General features: G+C 47.0%; 1 protein-coding gene across 1 annotated transcript in view; it reads left to right on the top strand.

Moving 5' to 3' along the window:
* Positions 1-20,270, top strand: part of LOC121578156 (receptor-type tyrosine-protein phosphatase gamma) — a 234,366-nt gene that overhangs the window by 158,055 nt on the left and 56,041 nt on the right. Inside the window, exon 4 of the mRNA XM_041892308.1 lies at positions 2,811-2,959. Coding sequence (XP_041748242.1) covers positions 2,811-2,959 — 149 coding nt within the window. The remainder of the gene's footprint in view (positions 1-2,810; positions 2,960-20,270) is intronic.

Raw genomic sequence — 20,270 nt, 5'->3', positions numbered from 1 at the left:
GGAGTCAGCGTAGTTGGATTCAGCACAGCCGTCGCAGGCAATACCAGCAATGAAGGCGCGGGTAGATCAGGCACCAGTGCAAGGAAGCTATTCCTTATGTCAATCTGCTCCGAACCTCTCGCAGACACTTTGGTCCGCTTAGCAGCATGCCGCTGCCTTCGGTTTCCACGACTTGTGACATGGTACCAGCGCTGATTGGAACAATCCTCTTGCTGTTCTCCGTCTACTCCACTACAAGATGGAGGAGGAGAAGCAGATGGATATGACTTCCTTGGCAGGCAAGTTCCAGGTAGCACAGGCCATTCGGATAGGGACAGATGACAAGGCGGGGATACATCCATCAGGCCCGAGCGGCGTCCAGCGACAGGAGTTGAGAATGAGAAAGTTCCAATTTGCGTTTTACCCATAAGTTCCCGCAGAATTTACATTTGCTTGCTAAGGATAACCACCTCATTCCTGTAATCCTCCGCAAGCAAACAATTGCCACATTGGAACTCCGGATTGTCAATATTGTCTCGGACAAGAGCGTAATAAACACAGCTTCTACAGCGCTGGAAACGTTTGTTAGCTATTCCAGGCGAAGCGGGCACCATTGCAACCTAGCTAGCTAGTTATCTGGCTAGCTGGTAGCAGGTGTTGACACAAACACTTAAGAACAAAATGTAAAAACTAAAAATACCACTTCGGAAACAACAGGCCGAAACAACAGGTCGAGGCGCAGGAGGTATCCGAGTTCGTGAAAGGAGTGTGTGGAGTTCGTGACAGGAAATTATGTCGTGGGGAGGTAATACCATAGAAAAGGGCCCGTATCCTTAAGACGCTGGGCAAAGCTCAATTTGTCACTGTAAGTGTTCAAAGCTTTCACATTCAGCTGAGGGTTTCTAGTTGAAGAGTTGGACTACAGTAACAAAGCCTTATGAAGCGTTGGAGCCTATTTAACACTAGATCCGCCAAGATAGTCAATCTGACCGTTTTAAATGTTGTGATTTCAATAACACAATTTCTATAAAAACCTTGAACCCACCTGTCCCTGACTTTTCCTAAATATGTGTATTTTACACTCTAGCAGTACTTTGAGAACATAATTACATTTTCATTAGTTTGTTATTGTAAGCTATATGTAAAAATGAAAAAATAAAAACAGATTTTTAAATGTTAAATACATTTTATTTGTTGAGTGCCTTTTTTACAACTATGAAAACAAATCATGTGCGTTGGAACACTATAAAAGCTTATTTTTATAACGACAAATCAAATAGAAATACCTAAACCACCTCAAGGTGAGGAGGAGGATAATTGAAGATACTGTTTGAAGAGGTAGGGTTTCAGATGTTTTAAGAAGATGGGCAGGGACTCTGCTGTCCTAGCTTCAGGGGGAAGCTTGTTCCACCATTGGGGTGCCAGGACAGTGAAGAGCTTGGACTGGGCTAAGCGGGAGCTGTCCTCCCTTAGGGGTGGGAGGGCCAAGAGACCTGAGGTGGCAGAACGGAGTGCTTGGGTTGGGGTGTAGAGTTTGAGCATAGCCTGAAGGTAGGGAGGGGCAGTTCCTCTTGCTGTTCCGTAGGTAGGCACCATGGTCTTGTAGTGGATACGAGCTTCAACTGGAAGCCAGTGGAGTGTGCGGAGGAGCGGGGTGACATTAGAGAACTTGGGAAGGTTGAAAACCAGGCAGGCTGTTGCGTTCTGGATAAGTTGCAGGGGTTTGATGGCACTAGCGGGGAGGCCAGCCAACAGCGAGTTGCAGTATTCCAGACGGGAGAGAACAAGTGCCTGGATTAGGACCTGCGCCACTTCCTGTGTGAGGTAGGGTGGTACTCTACGGATGTTGTAGAGCATGAACCTGCAGGAGTGGGTCACTGCTTTGATGTTTGCAGAGAACGACACGGTGTTGTCCAGGGTCACCCCAAGGTTCTTTGCACTCTGGGAGGGTGACACTGTGGAGTTGTCAACCGTGATGGAGAGGTCTTTGAGTGGGCAGTTCCGTCTTGTTGAGCATGAGGTGGTGGGCCGACATCCAAGTTGAGATATATGCTAGACACACAGAGATGCGTGTCACCACCGGGTGTCAGAAGGGGGGAATGAGAAAAGTAGTTGAGTGTCATCCACATAGCAATGATAGAAGAGACCATGTGAGGATATGACGGAGCCGAGTGACTTGGTGTATAGAGAGAAGAGGAGAGGACCTAGAATCGAGCCCTGGGGGACACCAGTAGTGAGAGTATGTGGTGCAGACACAAATCCTCTCCACGTCACCTGGTAGGAGCGGCCTCGCAATTAGTCACGGAGCAGGAGGGGAGGGCCGAGCCGGCCGGGAGGAAAGGGGACAGTGCGAGTCATAGGATGCGGAAAGGGAGGAGAGTAGGGTCGAAGAGGCAGAATCAGGAGACAGAAGGGAGAAGGATTTAGCAGAAGGGAGAGATGATAGGATAGAAGAGGAGAGAGTAGTGGGAGAGAGAGAGCGAAGATTGCGACGGCGCATGACCATCTGGGTAGGGGCTGAGTGGTTAGGGTTGGAGGAGAGGGAGACAGAAAAGGAAACAAAGTAGTGATCAGAGACCTGGAGGGGGCTTGCTTTCCCTCTCCTCTTATCTTCTACCCTTATCTACTTTTTAGCCTCTTCCTCTCCTCCCCATGCCCTCTATCTATCTATCTAATCTATCTATCTGATGAAAGCTATTGACGGCCAAATTGTTATGTTTTTGATTGACGAAAAATAAATAATCTGCTTTTAAATGTGAGTGAGAGTCGCTTCTGTTTCTCTACTAATATTCCCTATACTCATTTGTATTCACTCTCCCATCTCTCCCCAGTGGCTGTGCTGCTGAAGGATGAATACTTTGTACGGGGGGCAGGACTGCCTGGACGCTTCAAGGCGGAGAAGATTGAGTTCCATTGGGGTCAGAGTAACGGATCAGCAGGGTCAGAACACAGCATCAACAACAGGAAGTTCCCCGTGGAGGTAAGAACAGATGGCCACAGAGGGCAGGGGCTGTAGGGGTTGGATCATATTGACACAGAGGACAGGGGGTGTAGGGGTTGGATCATATGGACAGGGGGTGTAGGGGTTAGATCATATGGACACAGGGGACAGGGGGTGTAGGGGTTAGATCATATGGACACAGGGGACAGGGGGTGTAGGGGTTAGATCATATGGACACAGAGGACAGGGGGTGTAGGGGTTAGATCATATGGACACAGAGGACAGGGGGTGTAGGTGTTAGATCATATGGACACAGAGGACTGTGGCCGATACGGAGAGAGTGAGAGACACAGTGATAGCCTACTGTGGCCGATACGGAGAGAGTGAGAGACACAGTGATAGCTACTGTGGCCGATACGGAGAGAGTGAGAGACACAGTGATAGCTACTGTGGCCGATACGGAGAGAGTGAGAGACACAGTGATAGCTACTGTGGCCGATACGGAGAGAGTGAGAGACACAGTGATAGCTACTGTGGCCGATACGGAGAGAGTGAGAGACACAGTGATAGCTACTGTGGCTGATACGGAGAGAGTGAGAGACACAGTGATAGCTACTGTGGCCGATACGGAGAGAGTGAGAGACACAGTGATAGCTACTGTGGCCGATACGGAGAGAGTAAGAGACACAGTGATAGCTACTGTGGCCGATACGGAGAGAGTGAGAGACACAGTGATAGCCTACTGTGGCCGATACGGAGAGAGTGAGAGACACAGTGATAGCTACTGTGGCCGATACGGAGAGAGTGAGAGACACAGTGATAGCTACTGTGGCCGATACGGAGAGAGTGAGAGACACAGTGATAGCCTACTGTGGCCGATACGGAGAGAGTGAGAGACACAGTGATAGCTACTGTGGCCGATACGGAGAGAGTTAGAGACACAGTGATAGCTACTGTGGCCGATACGGAGAGAGCGAGAGACACAGTTATAGCTACTGTGGCCGATACGGAGAGAGTGAGAGACACAGTGATAGCTACTGTGGCCAATACGGAGAGAGTGAGAGACACTGTGGCTGTCCTTTGCGATGCAGATAAATTCTCACCCCGATGGCAGGTGTGTGAATGTGATTAATCATTCAGACTGAGTCAGGAGTCAGAAGTGGAGAGAGACTTTCAGCATGTCAACACAGTGAACTTTCCAGCACCTAAAGCACTTAGCTTTGCGCTACCATTCAGTCTACAATGTTGAATCAGCTTCCTGTTTTTGAATCCTATGCATACAAGTGAAATAAAAGGGAGAGCTCTCCGTGTGTTACTTTTCTCTCTCCTGTCTCATAGACCTGGGAATTCTTTCCAGCTAGGTTTCTCTCTAGCCTAGGACTGTTCTTATAAAGCCTTCCCTCTGGCAGTCAGGGCCCGTATTCAATACGTTTCTCACATAAAACATTCCTTCCTTGTCTGTCTTTGTAGTGCTAGCTCTTTTCTTATAGAGCTTTTCTTCCCTACAGGCATGGTATGACTTCTGATTCTGAACGCCTGTATAATTACGATCATAATTATTTTCTCCTCACATCTTTCTGTGACAAATTAACCGTTAAAGGGCACTGGATGGATGATATACAGCCATTTTAATTTAAACAGTGCTCAGTGTGGCTCAGTTGGTAGAGCATTGCACTTGCAATATCAGGGTTGTGGGTTTGATTCCCACGAGGGGCCATAATGAAAAAAGTAAGTCGCTCTGGATAAGAGTGTCTGCTAAATGACTAAACTGTAAATGTATTAGCTGTTGTTCAAAAATCACTGGAGGATGTCTTTAAGTAGAGAGACTACTTTCTGGAGGACAATGCCATGCTGACTCACTTGCGTTTACATGTGAATTCTTAAAGAGATGGGTGAGCCTTAAGACGGTGTGAACGATGCTGAATGGGCGTAAACAAAGTAGAAAAATCTTTCATGGCCATTTCCTCCTACTTGTCTCCTAACTGGGATAACAAGTTTATCAACTGCAGCATCATTTTCCCATGTTTCCTCCAACTACAGTGATTGTGAAGCTCTGAGGCTTAAAAAGTAAAAAATAAAAAGCACAAAACTTGACTGAAGCTCACATAGATAAATCTGGACACATACAGTGCCGTCTAAAAGTCTTAACACTCCTGGACTTTTCACACATTTTGATGTTACAGCCTGCATTTAAAATTGATTAAATTTAGATTTTTTGTCACTGGCCTACACAAAATACCCCATAATGTCAAAGTGAAATTATGTTTTTTTAAATGTTTACAAATTAATTAAAAATTAAAAGCTAAAATGTTTTGAGTCAATATGTATTCAACCCCTTTGTTATGGCAAGCCTAAATGCATTCAGGACAAAATATTAGCTTAACAAGTCACATAATAAGTTGCAAGGACTCACTCTGTGTGCAATACTTGTGTTTAACATGATTTTTGAATGACTACCTCATCTCTGTACCCCACACATACTGCACAATTATCTGTAAGGTCCCTCAGTCAAGCAGTGAATTTCAAACAATGTCTCGCGAAGAAGGGTAAAAATCAAAAAGCAAACATTGAATATCCTTTTGAGCATGGTGACGTTATTAATTACACTTTGGATGGTGTATCAATATACCCAGTCACTACAGAGATACAGGCGTCCTTCCTAACTCAGTTGCCGGAGAGTAAGGAAACCACTCAGGGGTTTCATCATGAGGCTAATGGTGACTTTAAAACAGTTACAGAGTTTAATCGCTGTGATATGAGAAAACTGAGGATGGATCAACAACATTGTAGATACTCCACAATATTAACCTAATTGACAGAGTGAAAAGGAAGGAAGCCTGAATACAAAGTGTTATTTTTGGGGAAAATCCAATACAACACATTACTGAGTACAACTCTCCATATTTTCAGGCATAGTGGTGGCTGCATCATGTTATGGGTATGCTTTTAATTGTTAAGGACTGGGGAGTTTCAGGATAAAAGAGAAACAGAATGGAGCTAAACACAGGCAAAGTCCTAGATGAAAACCTGGTTCAGTCTGCTATCCATCAGACACTGGGTGATGAATTCACCTTTCAGCAGGACAATAACCTAAAACACAAGGCCACATCTACACTGGAGCTGCTTACCAAGTGTGGCCAAGTTACAGTTTTGACTTAAATCTACTTGAAAATCTATGGCAAGACCTGAAAATGGTTGCCTAGCAATGATCAACAACCAATTTGACAGAGCTTGAAGAATTTTGAAAATAATAGTGGGAAAATGTTCCACAATCCAGGTGTGGAAGGCTCTTACAGCCTTACCCAGAAAGACTCACAGCTGTAATCGGCGCGAATGGTGCTTCTACACTGAACAAAAATATAAACGCAACATGTAAAGTGTTGGTCCCATGTTTCATGAGCTGAAATAAAAGATCCCAGAAATTTTCCATATGCACAAAAGCTTATTTAGCTCAAATGTTGTGCACAAATTTGTATTTCATACCTGTTAGTGAGCATTTCTCCTTTGCCAATATAATCCATCCACCTGACAGGTGTGGCATATCAAGAAACTGTTATAAACAGCATGATCATTACGCAGGTGCACCTTGTGTTGGGGGACAATAAAAGGCCACTCTAAAATGTGCAGTTTTGTCACACAACACAATGCCATAGATGTCTCATTTTGAGGGAGCGTGCAATTGGCATGCTGACTGCAGGAATGTCCACCAGAGCTGTTGCCAGAGAATTGAATGTTAATTTCTCTACCATAAGCCCCCTATAATGTCATTTTAGAGAATTTGGCAGTACGTCCAACCGGCCTCACAACCGCAGACCATATGTATTGTGTCGTGTGGGAGAGCGTTTTGCTGATGTCAACGTTGTGAACAGTGCCCCATGGTGGCAGTGGGGTTAGGGTATGGGCAGGCATAAGCTACAGACAACGAACACAATCGCATTTTGTTGATGGCAATTTGAATGCACAGAGATACCGTGACGAGATCCTTAGGCCCACTGTCGTGCCATTCATCCGCCGCCATCACCTCATGTTTCAGCATTATAATGCACAGCCCCGTTTCGCAAGGATATGTACACAATTCCTGGAAGCTAAACATTTCCCAGTTCTTCCATGGCCTGCATACTCACCAGACATGTCACCCATTGAGCATGTTTGGGGTGCTCTGGATCAACGTGTATGACAGCGTGTTCCAGTTCCCGCCAATATCTTGCAACTTCGCACAGCCATTGAAGAGGAGTGGGACAACATTCCATAGGCCACAATCAACAGCCTGATCAAATGTAAGGAAATGTGTCGCTCTGCATGAGGCAAATGGTGGTCACACCCCCGAGTGGCACAGTGGTCTAAGGCACTAGAGATCCTGACTGTGCCACTAGAGATCCTGGTTCGAATCCAGGCTCTGTCCTAGCCGGCCGCGACCGGGAGACCCATGGGGCGGCGCACAATTGGCCCAACATCGTCCAGGGTAGGGGAAGGAATGGCCGGCAGGGATGAAGGTCAGTTGGTAGGCATGGCGTTTGCAATGCCAGGGTTGTGGATTCGATTCCCACGGGGGGCCAGTATGAAAAAATTAAATAAAAATAAATGTATGCACTCACTAACTGAAAGTCGCTCTGGATAAGAGCGTCTGCTAAAATGTTTAAAAAATGTAAATGTAATACTGACAGGTTTTCTATATATCATGGAAAAGTGGTGCGTGCATATGTATTCACTCCCTTTGCTATGAAGCCCCTAAATAAGATCTGGTGCAACCAATTACCCTCAGAAGTCACATAATTAGTTAAATAAAGTCCACCTGTGTGCAATCTGTGTCACATGATCTCAGTATACAGTGGGGAGAACAAGTATTTGATACACTGCCGATTTTGCAGGTTTTCCTACTTACAAAGCATGTAGAGGTCTGTAATTTTTATCATAGGTACACTTCAACTGTGAGAGACGGAATCTAAAAAAAAATCCAGAAAATCACATTGTATGATTTTTAAGTAATTAATTTGCATTTTATTGCATGACATAAGTATTTGATACATCAGAAAAACAGAACTTAATATTTGGTACAGAAACCTTTGTTCGCAATTACAGAGATCATATGTTTCCTGTAGGTCTTGGCCAGGTTTACACACACTGCAGCAGGGATTTTGGCCCACTCCTCCATACAGACCTTCTCCAGATCCTTCAGGTTTCGGGGCTGTCGCTGGGCAATACGGACTTTCAGCTCCCTCCAAAAATGTTCTATTGGGTTCAGGTCTGGAGACTGGCTAGGCCACTCCAGGACCTTGAGATGCTTCTTACGGAGCCACTCCTTTGTTGCCCTGGCTGTGTGTTTCGGGTCGTTGTCATGCTGGAAGACCCAGCCACGACCCATCTTCAATGCTCTTATTGAGGGAAGGAGGTTGTTGGCCAAGATCTCGTGATACATGGCCCCATCCATCCTCCCCTCAATATGGTGCAGTCGTCCTGTCCCCTTTGCAGAAAAGCATCCCCAAAGAATGATGTTTCCACCTCCATGCTTCACGGTTGGGATGGTGTTCTTGGGGTTGTACTCATCCTTCTTCTTCCTCCAAACACGGCGAGAGGAGTTTAGACCAAAAAGCTCTATTTTTGTCTCATCAGACCACATGACCTTCTCCCATTCCTCCTCTGGATCATCCAGATGGTCATTGGCAAACTTCAGATGGGCCTGGACATGCGCTGGCTTGAGCAGGGGGACCTTGTGTGCGCTGCAGGATATTAATCCATGACGGCATAGTGTATTACTAATGGTTTTCTTTGAGACTGTGGTCCCAGCTCTCTTCAGGTCATTGACCAGGTCCTGCCGTGTAGTTCTGGGCTGATCCCTCACCTTCCTCATGATCATTGATGCCCCACGAGGTGAGATCTTGCATGGAGCCCCAGACCGAGGGTGATTGACCGTCATCTTGAACTTCTTCCATTTTCTAATAATTGCGCCAACTGTTGTTGCCTTCTCAACAAGCTGCTTGCCTATTGTCCTGTAGCCCATCCCAGCCTTGTGCAGGTTTACAATTTTATCCCTGATGTCCTTACACAGCTCTCTGGTCTTGGCCATTGTGGAGAGGTTGGAGTCTGTTTGATTGAGTGTGTGGACAGGTGTCTTTTATACAGGTAATGAGTTCAAACAGGTGCAGTTAATACAGGTAATGAGTGGAGAACAGGAGGGCTTCTTAAAGAAAAACTAACAGGTCTGTGAGAGCCGGAATACTTACTGGTTGGTAGGTGATCAAATACTTATGTCTTGCAATAAAATGCAAATGAATTACTTAAAAATCATACAATGTGATTTTCTGGATTTTTGTTTTAGATTCCGTCTCTCGTAGTTGAAGTGTACCTATGATAAAAATGACAGACCTCTACATGCTTTGTAAGTAGGAAAACCTGCAAAATCGGCAGTGTATCAAATACTTGTTCTCCCCACTGTATATACACCTGTTCTGAAAGGCCCCAGAGTCTGCAACACCACTAAGCAAGGGGCACCACCAAGCAAGTGGCACCATGAAGACCAAGGAGCTCTCCAAATAGGTCAGGGACAAAGTTGTGGAGGAGTACAGATTAGGGTTGTGTTATAAAAAAATATCTGAAACTTTAAACACCCCATGGAGCGCCATTTAAATCCATTATTAAAAAATTGAAAGAATATGGCACCACAACAAACCTGCCAAGAGAGGGTCGCCCACCAAAACTCACGGACCAGGCAAGGAGGGCATTAATCAGAGAGGCAACAAAGAGACCAAAGATAACCCTGAAGGAGCTGCAAAGCTCCACAGCGGAGATTGGGGTATCTGTCCATAGGACCACTTTAAGCCGTACACTCCACAGAGCTGGGCTTTACGGAAGAGTGGCCAGAAAAAAGCCATTGCTTAAAGAAAAAAATAAGCAAACACGTTTGGTGTTCGCAAAAAGGCTTATGGGAAACTCCCCAAACATATGGAAGAAGGTACTCTGGTCAGATGAGACTAAAATTGAGCTTTTTGGCCATCAAGGAAAATGCTTTGTCTGGTGCAAACCCAACACCTTTCATCACCTGAGAAAACCATCCCCACAGTGAAGCATGGTGGTGGCAGCATCATGCTGTGGGGATACTTTTCATCAGCAGGGACTGGGAAACTGGTCAGAATTGAAGGAATGATGGATGGCGCTAAATACATGGAAATAGTGAATAGTTATGCACGCTCAAGTTTTCTGTTTTTTTGTCTTTTTTCTTGTTTGTTTCACAATAAAATGTCACGCCCTGGCTCTGGGGACTCTTAAATGTTGAGCCAGGTGTGTAGTTTCTATGTTATGTTTTTCTATGTTGATGTTCTAGATCGTTTAGATCTATGTTGGCCAGGGTGGTTCCCAATCAGAGGCAGCTGTATCTCGTTGTCTCTGATTGGGGACAATACTTAGGCAGCCTGTTTGGCACTAGTCGGTGTGGGATCTTGTTCCGTAAAGGTTTGTTTTGTGTATCCTAGGACTTCACAAATCGTTTGTTTGTTGTTTTTGTTCGTGTTCAGTACTAAATAAAATGTACGCTTATCAAGCTGCGCCTTGGTCCTTATCTTCCATAAACAATCGTGACATAAAACATATTTTGCATCTTCAAAGTGGTAGGCATGTTGTGTAAATCAAATGATTCAAACCCCCCAAAATCTATTTTAATTCCAGGTTGTAAGGCAACAAAATAGGAAAAATGCCAAGGGGATTGAATGCTTTTGCAAGCCACTGTAAATCATTAGATCTGATTAATTTGATTCAATGCAATTCCATCTTTGAGGACTGCAACCATAGAAATACAATTTATTTATGCCTATTAAGCCATTGTCAACTTCCTTTCTGCTTATTTTTGCTGACAGCTCACTGTCAATTGCTCACTGACACCCTATGTTTACATATTAGGCTGTGGATTTCATACAGAACAAGTATTTGTTTGCAAATGCAACTGGGGCCATCACATCCAGGTGACTACCTCATGAAGCTGCTTGAGAGAATGCCAAGAGTGTGCAAAGCTGTCATCAAGGCAAAGGGTGGCTATTAGATTTTTTGGAATCATATGTGTTATTTCATAGTTTTGATGTCTTCACTATTATTATACAATGTAAAATGTGGTCCTCTGTAGCTCAGCTGGTAGAGCACGGCGCTTGTAACGCCAAGGTAGTGGGTTCGATCCCCGGGACCACCCATACACAAAAATGTATGCACGCATGACTGTAAGTCGCTTTGGATAAAAGCGTCTGCTAAATGGCATATTATATTATTATTATTATTATTATAAAAAATAGTAAAAAATAAAGAAAAACCCTTGAATGAGTAGGTGTGTCCAACCTTTTGACTGGTAGTGTATGATTATTGTTCCTTTTCTCAGAAAAGGGGCTTAAATTTTTCTTGTGCACTTCTTGCTGCTTACTTGTCCTCCATTTTATCAAGTGCGCTCACTCACCGGCCTCCCTCTGAGCTATAGACTGATAGAGCCTCACCAACACAATGTCACAAATTAAAATAATGGCTTAGGGAGGGAATGGGTGGGAGATTCATTCCACTGTTGTGCCCCATTGGACACGGAACAAAGAAACAAAGAACCCAGATAAAATAAAGCCTAAACAAGCTGTATATTTGAATGTATAAGCTCTGAAGGGCCCTCGTGTGTGGGTGTGGGAATGTGGGTGGGTGGGGGTGTGGGTAAATGCGTATTCGCTACATAGCTTCTGGCTCTGGATCTTGTAGCTTCACAATGCAAACACCCAGGGGACATAGTTGTGTATGAGGATTTAACTTCAAACTCACTGACTTCAAAGTCTCGACTGTATACTGTAGCAGATCGGGGGGATAACTTTGTGAAGTGAGAGTATTTACAGACTGAGCTCATTCAGTGTCTCATTGGAATGATAAACGGATGGGAAATTGAAGTGTGTATCTGTGTGTGTGTGTGTGTTTGTGTGGTGTGTGCATGCGGGCGTGTGTATGTATCTGTGTGTGTGTGGTCGAGTGTGTGTGTGTGACCGTTATTCCTCCAGGAGTTGTCCAGTTTAGCATGGAACACTCAGCCCAGATAGGGCTGGCTGGGGTTCTGGCAGCTAAATCTACCCCTAAACCAGAAAGGGCTGTATGGGGTTCTGGCAGCAGGGATTGAGGTTCTGTTTAGCATGGAGCCCTCAGCCCAGAAAGGGCTGGCTGGGGTTCTGGCAGCTAAATCTAACCCAGATAGGGCTGGCTGGAATCCTAGCAGCAGATGGGGCTGGCTGGGGTTCTGGCAGCAGGGATTGAGGTGCAGTAAGTGCATGGGGAAATTACCCCTGACCTCTGGCACACAGAAAGGAAGAGAGGAAGTGCAATAGCAGTGGAATAAAGAGGAGAAAACTGCCTGTGGAAGCCACACCCACTGGATAAAGCACACAGACAAACACACAGACAAACACCCCCCCCCACACACACACAATTCACTGAAGTGAATTGAGTAGGAAAGCATTACTTTTTCCAAGGACTATTACAAAAAACCCAAGACTCCTGATACTCTCTATCAAGCACTCAAGATTGTCATCTGATGAATGTTCGGTCTTTTCCATGAATAAAATGTATCTAAAAGCTTTGAGCCATTTACTGTTTGACAGTCAAATGGCATATTTGTCATTCAATGGAAAATTGTCATTTTCATCATACGTTTTTCATTTTTGAGAATTTATAGATTGAATTGAGTCTGTAATACAGAGGACATATGTAAGTCATACAAGCGTGTTAACCCTCGCAAGGCTGCCGGCCCAGATGGTATCTCTAGCCACGCCCTCAGAGCCCTCATGTGCAGACCAGCTAGCTGTTGTGTTTTCTGACATTTTCTCTCTCTAGCTCCAGCTGTTATCCCCACCTGCTTCAAGAGGTCCACTATCCTCCTGTGCCCAAGAAAGGGAAAGTAACTGAACTGAATGACTACCGACCCATAGCACTCACTTCCATCATCATGAAGTGCTTCCAGAGGCTAGTCAAAGACCACATCACCTCCTCCCTCCCCGACACACTCGACCCTCTTCAGTTCGCCTACCGCCCTGACAGATCCACGGATGACGCAATCACCATTACACTGCACACTGCACTCACCCAACTGGACTAGACGAATGCATACAGTATGTGAGGATGCTGTTCGACTACAGCTCGGCCTTCAATACCATAGTGCCCTCTAAGCTCATCACAAAGCTCAGGAAACCTGGGACTGAACTCCTCCCTATGCAACTGGGTCCTGGACTTCCTGATGGACCACCCCCAATGGTGAAGGTAGGCAACATTACCTCCTCCACTCTGATCCTCAACACTGGGGCCCCACAAGGGTGCATCCTCAGTCCCCTTCTGTACTCCAAGTATACCCACGACTCTGTGGCCTCACACAGTTCCAACTCCATCATCAAGTTCGCTGATGACACGACAAGGCCTGATTATCAACAACAATGAGACAGCCTAGAGAAAGGAGGTAGGCACTCTGACGGCCTTTGCCAGGTAAACAACCTCTCCCTCAACGTCAGCAAAACAAAGGAGCTGATTGTCACTTCAGGAGGCCGCCGTGGAGACAGTCAAAAACAAAAAGCTGAAATGGTCAAACCACACAGACACTGGGGTGAAGAAGGCATGGCAGCGACTCTTCAACCTCAGGAGGCTGGAAAAACTTGGCCTGTCCCCGAGGGCCCTTACAGTGTTCTACAGGAGCACCATCAAAAGCGTACTGTCGGGCTGCATCACGGCCTGGTACAGGAACTCCACCACCACTGACCGCAAGGCTCTACAGAGGGTGGTACGCTCAGCCGAATGCACCGTTGGGTGCTCACTGCCTGCCCTCCAGGACACCTACAACACCAGGTGTCGCAGGAAGGCCAAGAAGATCATCAAGGACCTCAGCCACCCGAGCCACGGCCTGTTCTCCCCACTTCCATCACTCAGTACAAGGGCAGTATAAGAGTATCATGGCAAAAACTATCAGACTGGCCAATAGCTTCTACCCCTATTCTATTATTTTACCAGGTAGAAAATAATTGACACAAATTAATTCAGAAACGGAGGAAGAAGATAGCTAGCTATAGCAAGCTAACGTTAGCAGCTGCCTCTTCAATAAGAAGCAACTGTGACAACATTGGTCCTAAGATCACAAAATAAAACTTTTCCATTGAGCCAAATCCACAATCCACCCCTCCAAAGAAAGCATGGCTCTGGGACTTCTTCGAAATGCCCCCAGATCCATGATCGAATCCATGGCCGAAGCGTTGCATTTCAGTTTAGTACGCACTCAGCAGGCTGTATAGAAAACTCTCCCAGAGCCACAAAATAGCCGATTTAACACAACAAGCAGCCCCCACAAACAACTTTAAAACTTGCTCGAATACAGTAACAGTGACCTCCATCGTAGAAGTACGTAAAATGTACATTCACTACTGTAAGTCGCTCTGGATAAGAGTGTCTGCTAAATGACTAAAATGTAAAAAAAATTACAGCTGGCAGTTTACATTTGGTTAGTTTTATTAGTGTTATTTAGATGGAAGATGTGAGCTAAATGCAAAATAGCTAGCTAACATTAGCATGGAGGTAGCAAGCTAGCTCTTTCACTTAACCGATTCACTTCCTTTCTCACTGTCTCTGCTGGTGCTGCTGGCTGTTTGAGATGCTTTAGAAACCTTATTGATGGTAGGGAGGTCATCCACTTTGAGAAGCAACTTTTTGCTGAAGCCCTCCTTCCATTGTTGATAGCTGTGGAAGTTCTCAGGGATGATATGTGCCCCGTAGATTGACGAGTAAACGCCCAATGCACCCGCCTCATTCTCACAAATGTATCCCACTTTTTGACAAGTTTTTCATTCATCGTGTGACGCTGACCACGGGGCATTGTGGGATTTTTTCCAAAGTTAGAGCTGATTTGGAGAAAACCTCAAACCCAACTTTTAAAACAACATTATAACAATTTATTTAAGAGTTTGTAAATTGGGAATGTTTTCTTGGGGTGCTCTGAGTTACTATTATATGTGTTTCTGGTGTTAGGAAATAAGTGCTACACTGCATTTTAAGTGTAAATCAGTCTTATTCACTTTCAGCCCTCAGGTGCATCCGTCTCATAACATACACCCATTACTGAATAATCAAGCTATTGGGTTGAAGATAGACACACACACACACACACACACTCTAATCATCCGATTAGTTAGTCATTTGATATTGCCTGGCAGACAATCAGCACAGTAATCCTCGAAGACCTCCAGATCACCCCTGTCTTGTTTACATATCCTGACACACATGGACATGGTCCACCCCCTATGGTGATCACGGACCTGCACTGAGCTGCACTGAAACACACTGCCAAGTCGTGAGGCTGGCACTGGTGATTACTGAACCACATTGCCATATTGTGAGCAAGGCCGTTACGTAAAGACCAGTGGGCTGCACTGCCTGTGGCCCCTGGCTGATGTTCATGCTCTTTTTCAAAGCAGTGAAATGGTGGGATCAATAAATGGACCACCTGTTAGATCCCAGTCAGCACAGTGATTGATGAAGGAGCTATTTCCCCCACAGGAGGCCACAGGGATATCTGTTATGATAATGTATTAAAGTGTCACCTCTTGTTACATGCATTATACAAATATGAAATATGATATGAAATGTGATGTGTGCGTGCATGCTTGCATATGCTTGCAGCTACTATAACTGTTCTTGCGATGTGATTTCTTGTCCGTGTGTTGGTCTTGGTGTGAGCCTGTGCTTTGCTTTGTGCTCAAAGTGAACAACAAGGTGTCATTAACATTGCATATATTTCTGCCTCACCACCAAGTTGATTTACAACCAAAGTGTCTCATACGAGGTAGCACTAATCAGGCCGCTTGGGCACTTCCTGTTAAATGATAGAAGCAGGATGTTGTTTTATGGCTGTTGGTTCTCCCCTTGGCCCCACGGACAGTTATAATACATTGGTAGCATGGGAACACAACAGAGTATTAATACATGGGCAACATGGGAACACAACAGAGTATTAATTCAGGGACAACATGGGAACACAACAGAGTATTAATTAATGGACAACATGGGAACACAACCGAGTATTAATTCAGGGACAACATGGGAACACAACAGAGTATTAATTCAGGGACAACATGGGAACACAACAGAGAGTGTAACACAGACACATGAGAAGTGATGAATATCTAATGGACCAAATGAGGCAAATCACCCCAGTCTGTTTTTGTTTCACTTACCCAATGAGTCTTGTCTTGATAATTAGCTGTAACATCGACGTTATCCCACCGATAACGTCACCTGACTTCAACTTGTCCCTGAGTTGGAGTCCTTTTATGCCCTTTATTTGTCACGCCCTGACTGGGGACTCTTATTTGTTGAGTCAGGGTGTGTATTTTCTATGTGGTGATTGTCTATGTTGTATTTTCTAGTATTTGTATTTCTATGTTGGCCGGTGTGGTTCCCAATCAGAGGCAGCTGTCGCTCGTTGTCTCTGATTGGGGACCATACTTAGGCAGCCTATTGGCACTAGTGTGTTGTGGGATCTTGTTCCGTGTTAGGTATGTTGTTTGTGTACCTTGGACTTCACGTTTCGTTTATTGTTTTGTTGTTGTTTATTCGGTTCAAATAAACATGTATGCATATCACGCTGAGCCTTGGTCTTGACCCGTCCATGAACGAACGTGACAGAAGATCCCACCAAACGAGGACCAAGCAGCTTGTCCAGGAGCAGACAGCCTGGACCTGGGAGGAGATCCTGGACAGTAAGGGATCCTGGACTTGGGAGGAGATTCAGGCTGGGATGGATCGCCGTCCTTGGGAGGAGACAGTGGAGGCCTGGTATAGAGAGGAGAAACGGCGCCAACAGTGCCGACGACGGAGACCCGAGAGGCAACCCCAATAAAAGTTTGGGGGGGGGGGGCACACGGTGTGGACGACGAGGCAGCAGGAGGCCGTTAAAGGGCGGGTCTGCAGGTTAGGAGAGGAGGCCACCATGTTACGGGGGCTATTGGTTCAGAGGGAGCAGGAGTTATTCGGTCAGAGGGAGGCGCTACAGGAAGCTAAAAGGGAGAAGGAAAGTGTAGAGGCACGGCGAGAGGAGCTGGTTAGGCAGCAGAAGGAGCGGGGGTTAATAAAGGAACCCAGTCCCGCTCCTCGCACCAAGCAAGTGGTGCGTGTCGCCAGTCCGGTCCGGCCCATTCCTGCTCCCCGCACTAAGCCAGTGGTGCGTGTTCCCAGTACGGCCCGACCTGTTCCTGCTCCTCGCACCAAGCCAGTGGTGCGCGTCGCCAGTCCGGCCCGTCCTGTTCCTGCTCCTCGCACCAAGCCAGTGGTGCGCATCGCCAGCCCGGTCCGGCCTGTTCCTGTCCCTCGCACCAAGCCAGTGGTGCGCGTCGCCAGCCCGGCCCGGCCTGTTCCTGCCCCTCGCACCAAGCCAGTGGTGCGCGTTGCCAGCCCGTTCCGGCCTGTTCCTGCTCCTCGCACCAAGCCAGTGGTGCGTGTGTCCAGTCCGGCACGGCCTGTGCCTGTTCCACCGTTGCCTGGTTCGGCACCGGTCAGCTGCTCTACTCCGGAGCCAGAGCAGTCTGCTCCACCGGTGCCCAGTTCAGCTCCGGTCAGCTGCTCCACTCCGGAGCCAGAGCAATCCGCTTCACCGGGGTCCAGTCCAGCTCCGGTCAGCGGCTCCACTCCGGAGCCAGAGCAGTCCGCTCCACCGGTGCCCAGTCCAGCTCCGGTCAGCGGCTCCAGTCCGGAGCAGTCCGCTCCACCGGTGCCCGGTCCAGCTCCGGTCAGCGGCTCCGGTCCAGACCCAGACGTCAGCCCCTCTCCAGGTTCGGGGTCTCCCACACCAGGGTCCAGACAGGGCTTGGAGTATAGTGGGAGGAAGGAGAGGGGAAGCAACGCGCCGAGGTCTAGACCAGACCAGGGGCGCAACAGGGAGGCGAAGAGTGAGAGGTCGTCACGCCCTGAGCCGGATCCGCCTCCGAGGTGGAATGCCCACCCGGCCCCTACCCTGTTATGTATATGTTGTGCGGTCGGAGTCCGCACCTTTGGGGTGGGGTACTGTCACGCCCTGACTCTGGGGACTCTTATTTGTTGAGTCAGGGTGTGTATTTTCTATGTGGTGATTGTCTATGTTGTATATTCTAGTATGTGTATTTCTATGTTGGCCGGTGTGGTTCCCAATCAGAGGCAGCTGTGACTCGTTGTCTCTGATTGGGGACCATACTTAGGCAGCCTATTGGCACTAGTGTGTTGTGGGATCTTGTTCCGTGTTAGGTATGTTGTTTGTGTACCTTGGACTTCACGTTTCATTTATTGTTTTGTTGTTGTTTATTCGGTTCAAATAAACATGTATGCATATCACGCTGCGCCTTGGTCTGACCCGTCCATGAACGAACGTGACATTATTGCTATATGTGTTGTGTTATAAGTGCCACAACAAGTCACCCAATGACTCATGGCTTGAAGTTAGCTATAACATTGTTAAAGGGAAACTTTTAAAAATGTAATCTCCAGCACCACCCCAACATCAACATTTGTGAGAATTGCGTGTTTCTATGTTTTTTAGTAAAAAAGATAGAGGAAGATAAGTGTTTCTAATGACATCATCGGTGTGCATTGTGTGATTTTGACCAATTGTGAGTAGGCATTGCCTACTGATTGTCTACTAATTGGTTGATGATGTCATTGGAAACACTTCTCTTTCTCTATCTTTTTTACTACAAAACATAGAAACACACTGTGATGTCACGAGAGGCTGTGTCCTGGAGGGACGTTACATCCCCCTGAGGTGGCTGCAAACCCAGACAGCTATGGCTCCATCTGCTGGTATGGTCGGGAACTCCAACCCTCTGTGGCCAATCTTCCCACGCAGCTGAAACCAATCAGGGGCTGATGGGCTGGAGTTGTTTTGAAGGGAAGAGACACGGTCTGGAGGGTGGGCTCTGGGAAGAAGAGAATTGTGTTATAATTTCGTTAGTTGCCGAGACGGTTAATAAAATCCTTGTTTTGGTTGAACCTGGTCTCCTTGCACTACTTGGGCAATCCCGCTGGAAGCTGTAGCCTCTCGTGGCATCACAGATGGTGGAGAATACAGCACGCTCAAGCGTTAATAGTGCATGTCAGAGGAGGATACCGAAGGTTTGATCACCCAGTTTTCCAAGTTGGCCGTAGGCTCCCCCGACTGAAATGGAGGACATATTGAAAGCCCTTGTTGCTGGCCAGCAAGCCCAGATGCAAGCAGCGTGGCTCTCTTGGAGGAGCAAAAGAAAGCCAACCTTCTGAAGGCAGAGGAATTGCAGTTGCAGAGACAGAGGTGGTCCAAAATACCCGCCCAATAAAGGCAAAGTGACTTTATATCTAAGATGGGAGCTACCGATGACATTGAGGCATACCTGCATGCATTTGAGGCCACGGCCACTAGGGAAGCCTGGCCCAAGCAACAGTGGGTTGGTCTGTTAGCCCCCCTTTCTAACCGGGGAAGCGCTGAATGCTGTCCGGGACCTGGGCCCTGACCAGGTTACTGACTATGATGCCCTGAAGTCTGAGATCCTCCGCAGATATGGACTCACAAAGTTTGGTATGGCCCAGCGCTTTCACAGTTGGACCTTCCAACCAGACCAACCTCCTCGGGCGCAGATGCATGAACTTGTCCGAATCGCAAGGGAAATGGCTGGATCCGCAGAGGAATACAGCACGCGGTGGTGGGGCCGTTGTGGTGGATCGTTACCTACGCGCCCTGCCTTATGAGGCAAAACGGTTCATCAGTCAACAGGCCTTGACCACGGCTGATCTGACCGTGGAAGCTGTGGAAAAGTACCAGGCCACAGCGGAGATGCTGAATGCTTCCCGAAAAAGACCCCAGGAGTGCGGCCCCACCACAAATGGGAAGAACCCGTCCAAAGGACCCCAAGGTCTCGAACCCAGCCACGTCAGGACTTATCCCGCTCCAGGGAGCCAGAAACCAGGCGGGTCAAGAAGAGTACACCAGGAGGGGAAACTTCGACAGTGTTACCGTGTGGGGAGATGGGACATATCTCCTGGCAGTGTGGGAAACCAACCGATGAACCTATGCCCACTGCGAGTCCTCCAGCTCAGCACACACACACCGTTTTGCCTCGCTCTTGGGAGTCGTAGATGGCGGCCCAGATCGACCCCCCACCTGCCCGGTAACTGTGAATCACCATGATGTGGAGGCCTTACTGGATTCTGGTAGCCGGGCCACCCTGGTGCGTGGATTTGGTGGGCCCAACGTGTCTGACCCCGGGGAAAGTCCTCCCAGTTTCCTGTGTCCATGGGGACACCAGAGAATACCCCATTACTGAACTTACAATGACCAGCACACGGGGAACCATACACACGGCCGGCGGGGGTGGTTGAT

This window comes from Coregonus clupeaformis, chromosome 12 (assembly GCF_020615455.1).
Source record: "Coregonus clupeaformis isolate EN_2021a chromosome 12, ASM2061545v1, whole genome shotgun sequence".
Classification (NCBI taxonomy): domain Eukaryota; kingdom Metazoa; phylum Chordata; class Actinopteri; order Salmoniformes; family Salmonidae; genus Coregonus; species Coregonus clupeaformis.
The sequence above is the reverse complement of the archived record's forward strand: the minus strand, read 5'-3'. Positions and strand labels throughout refer to the sequence as shown.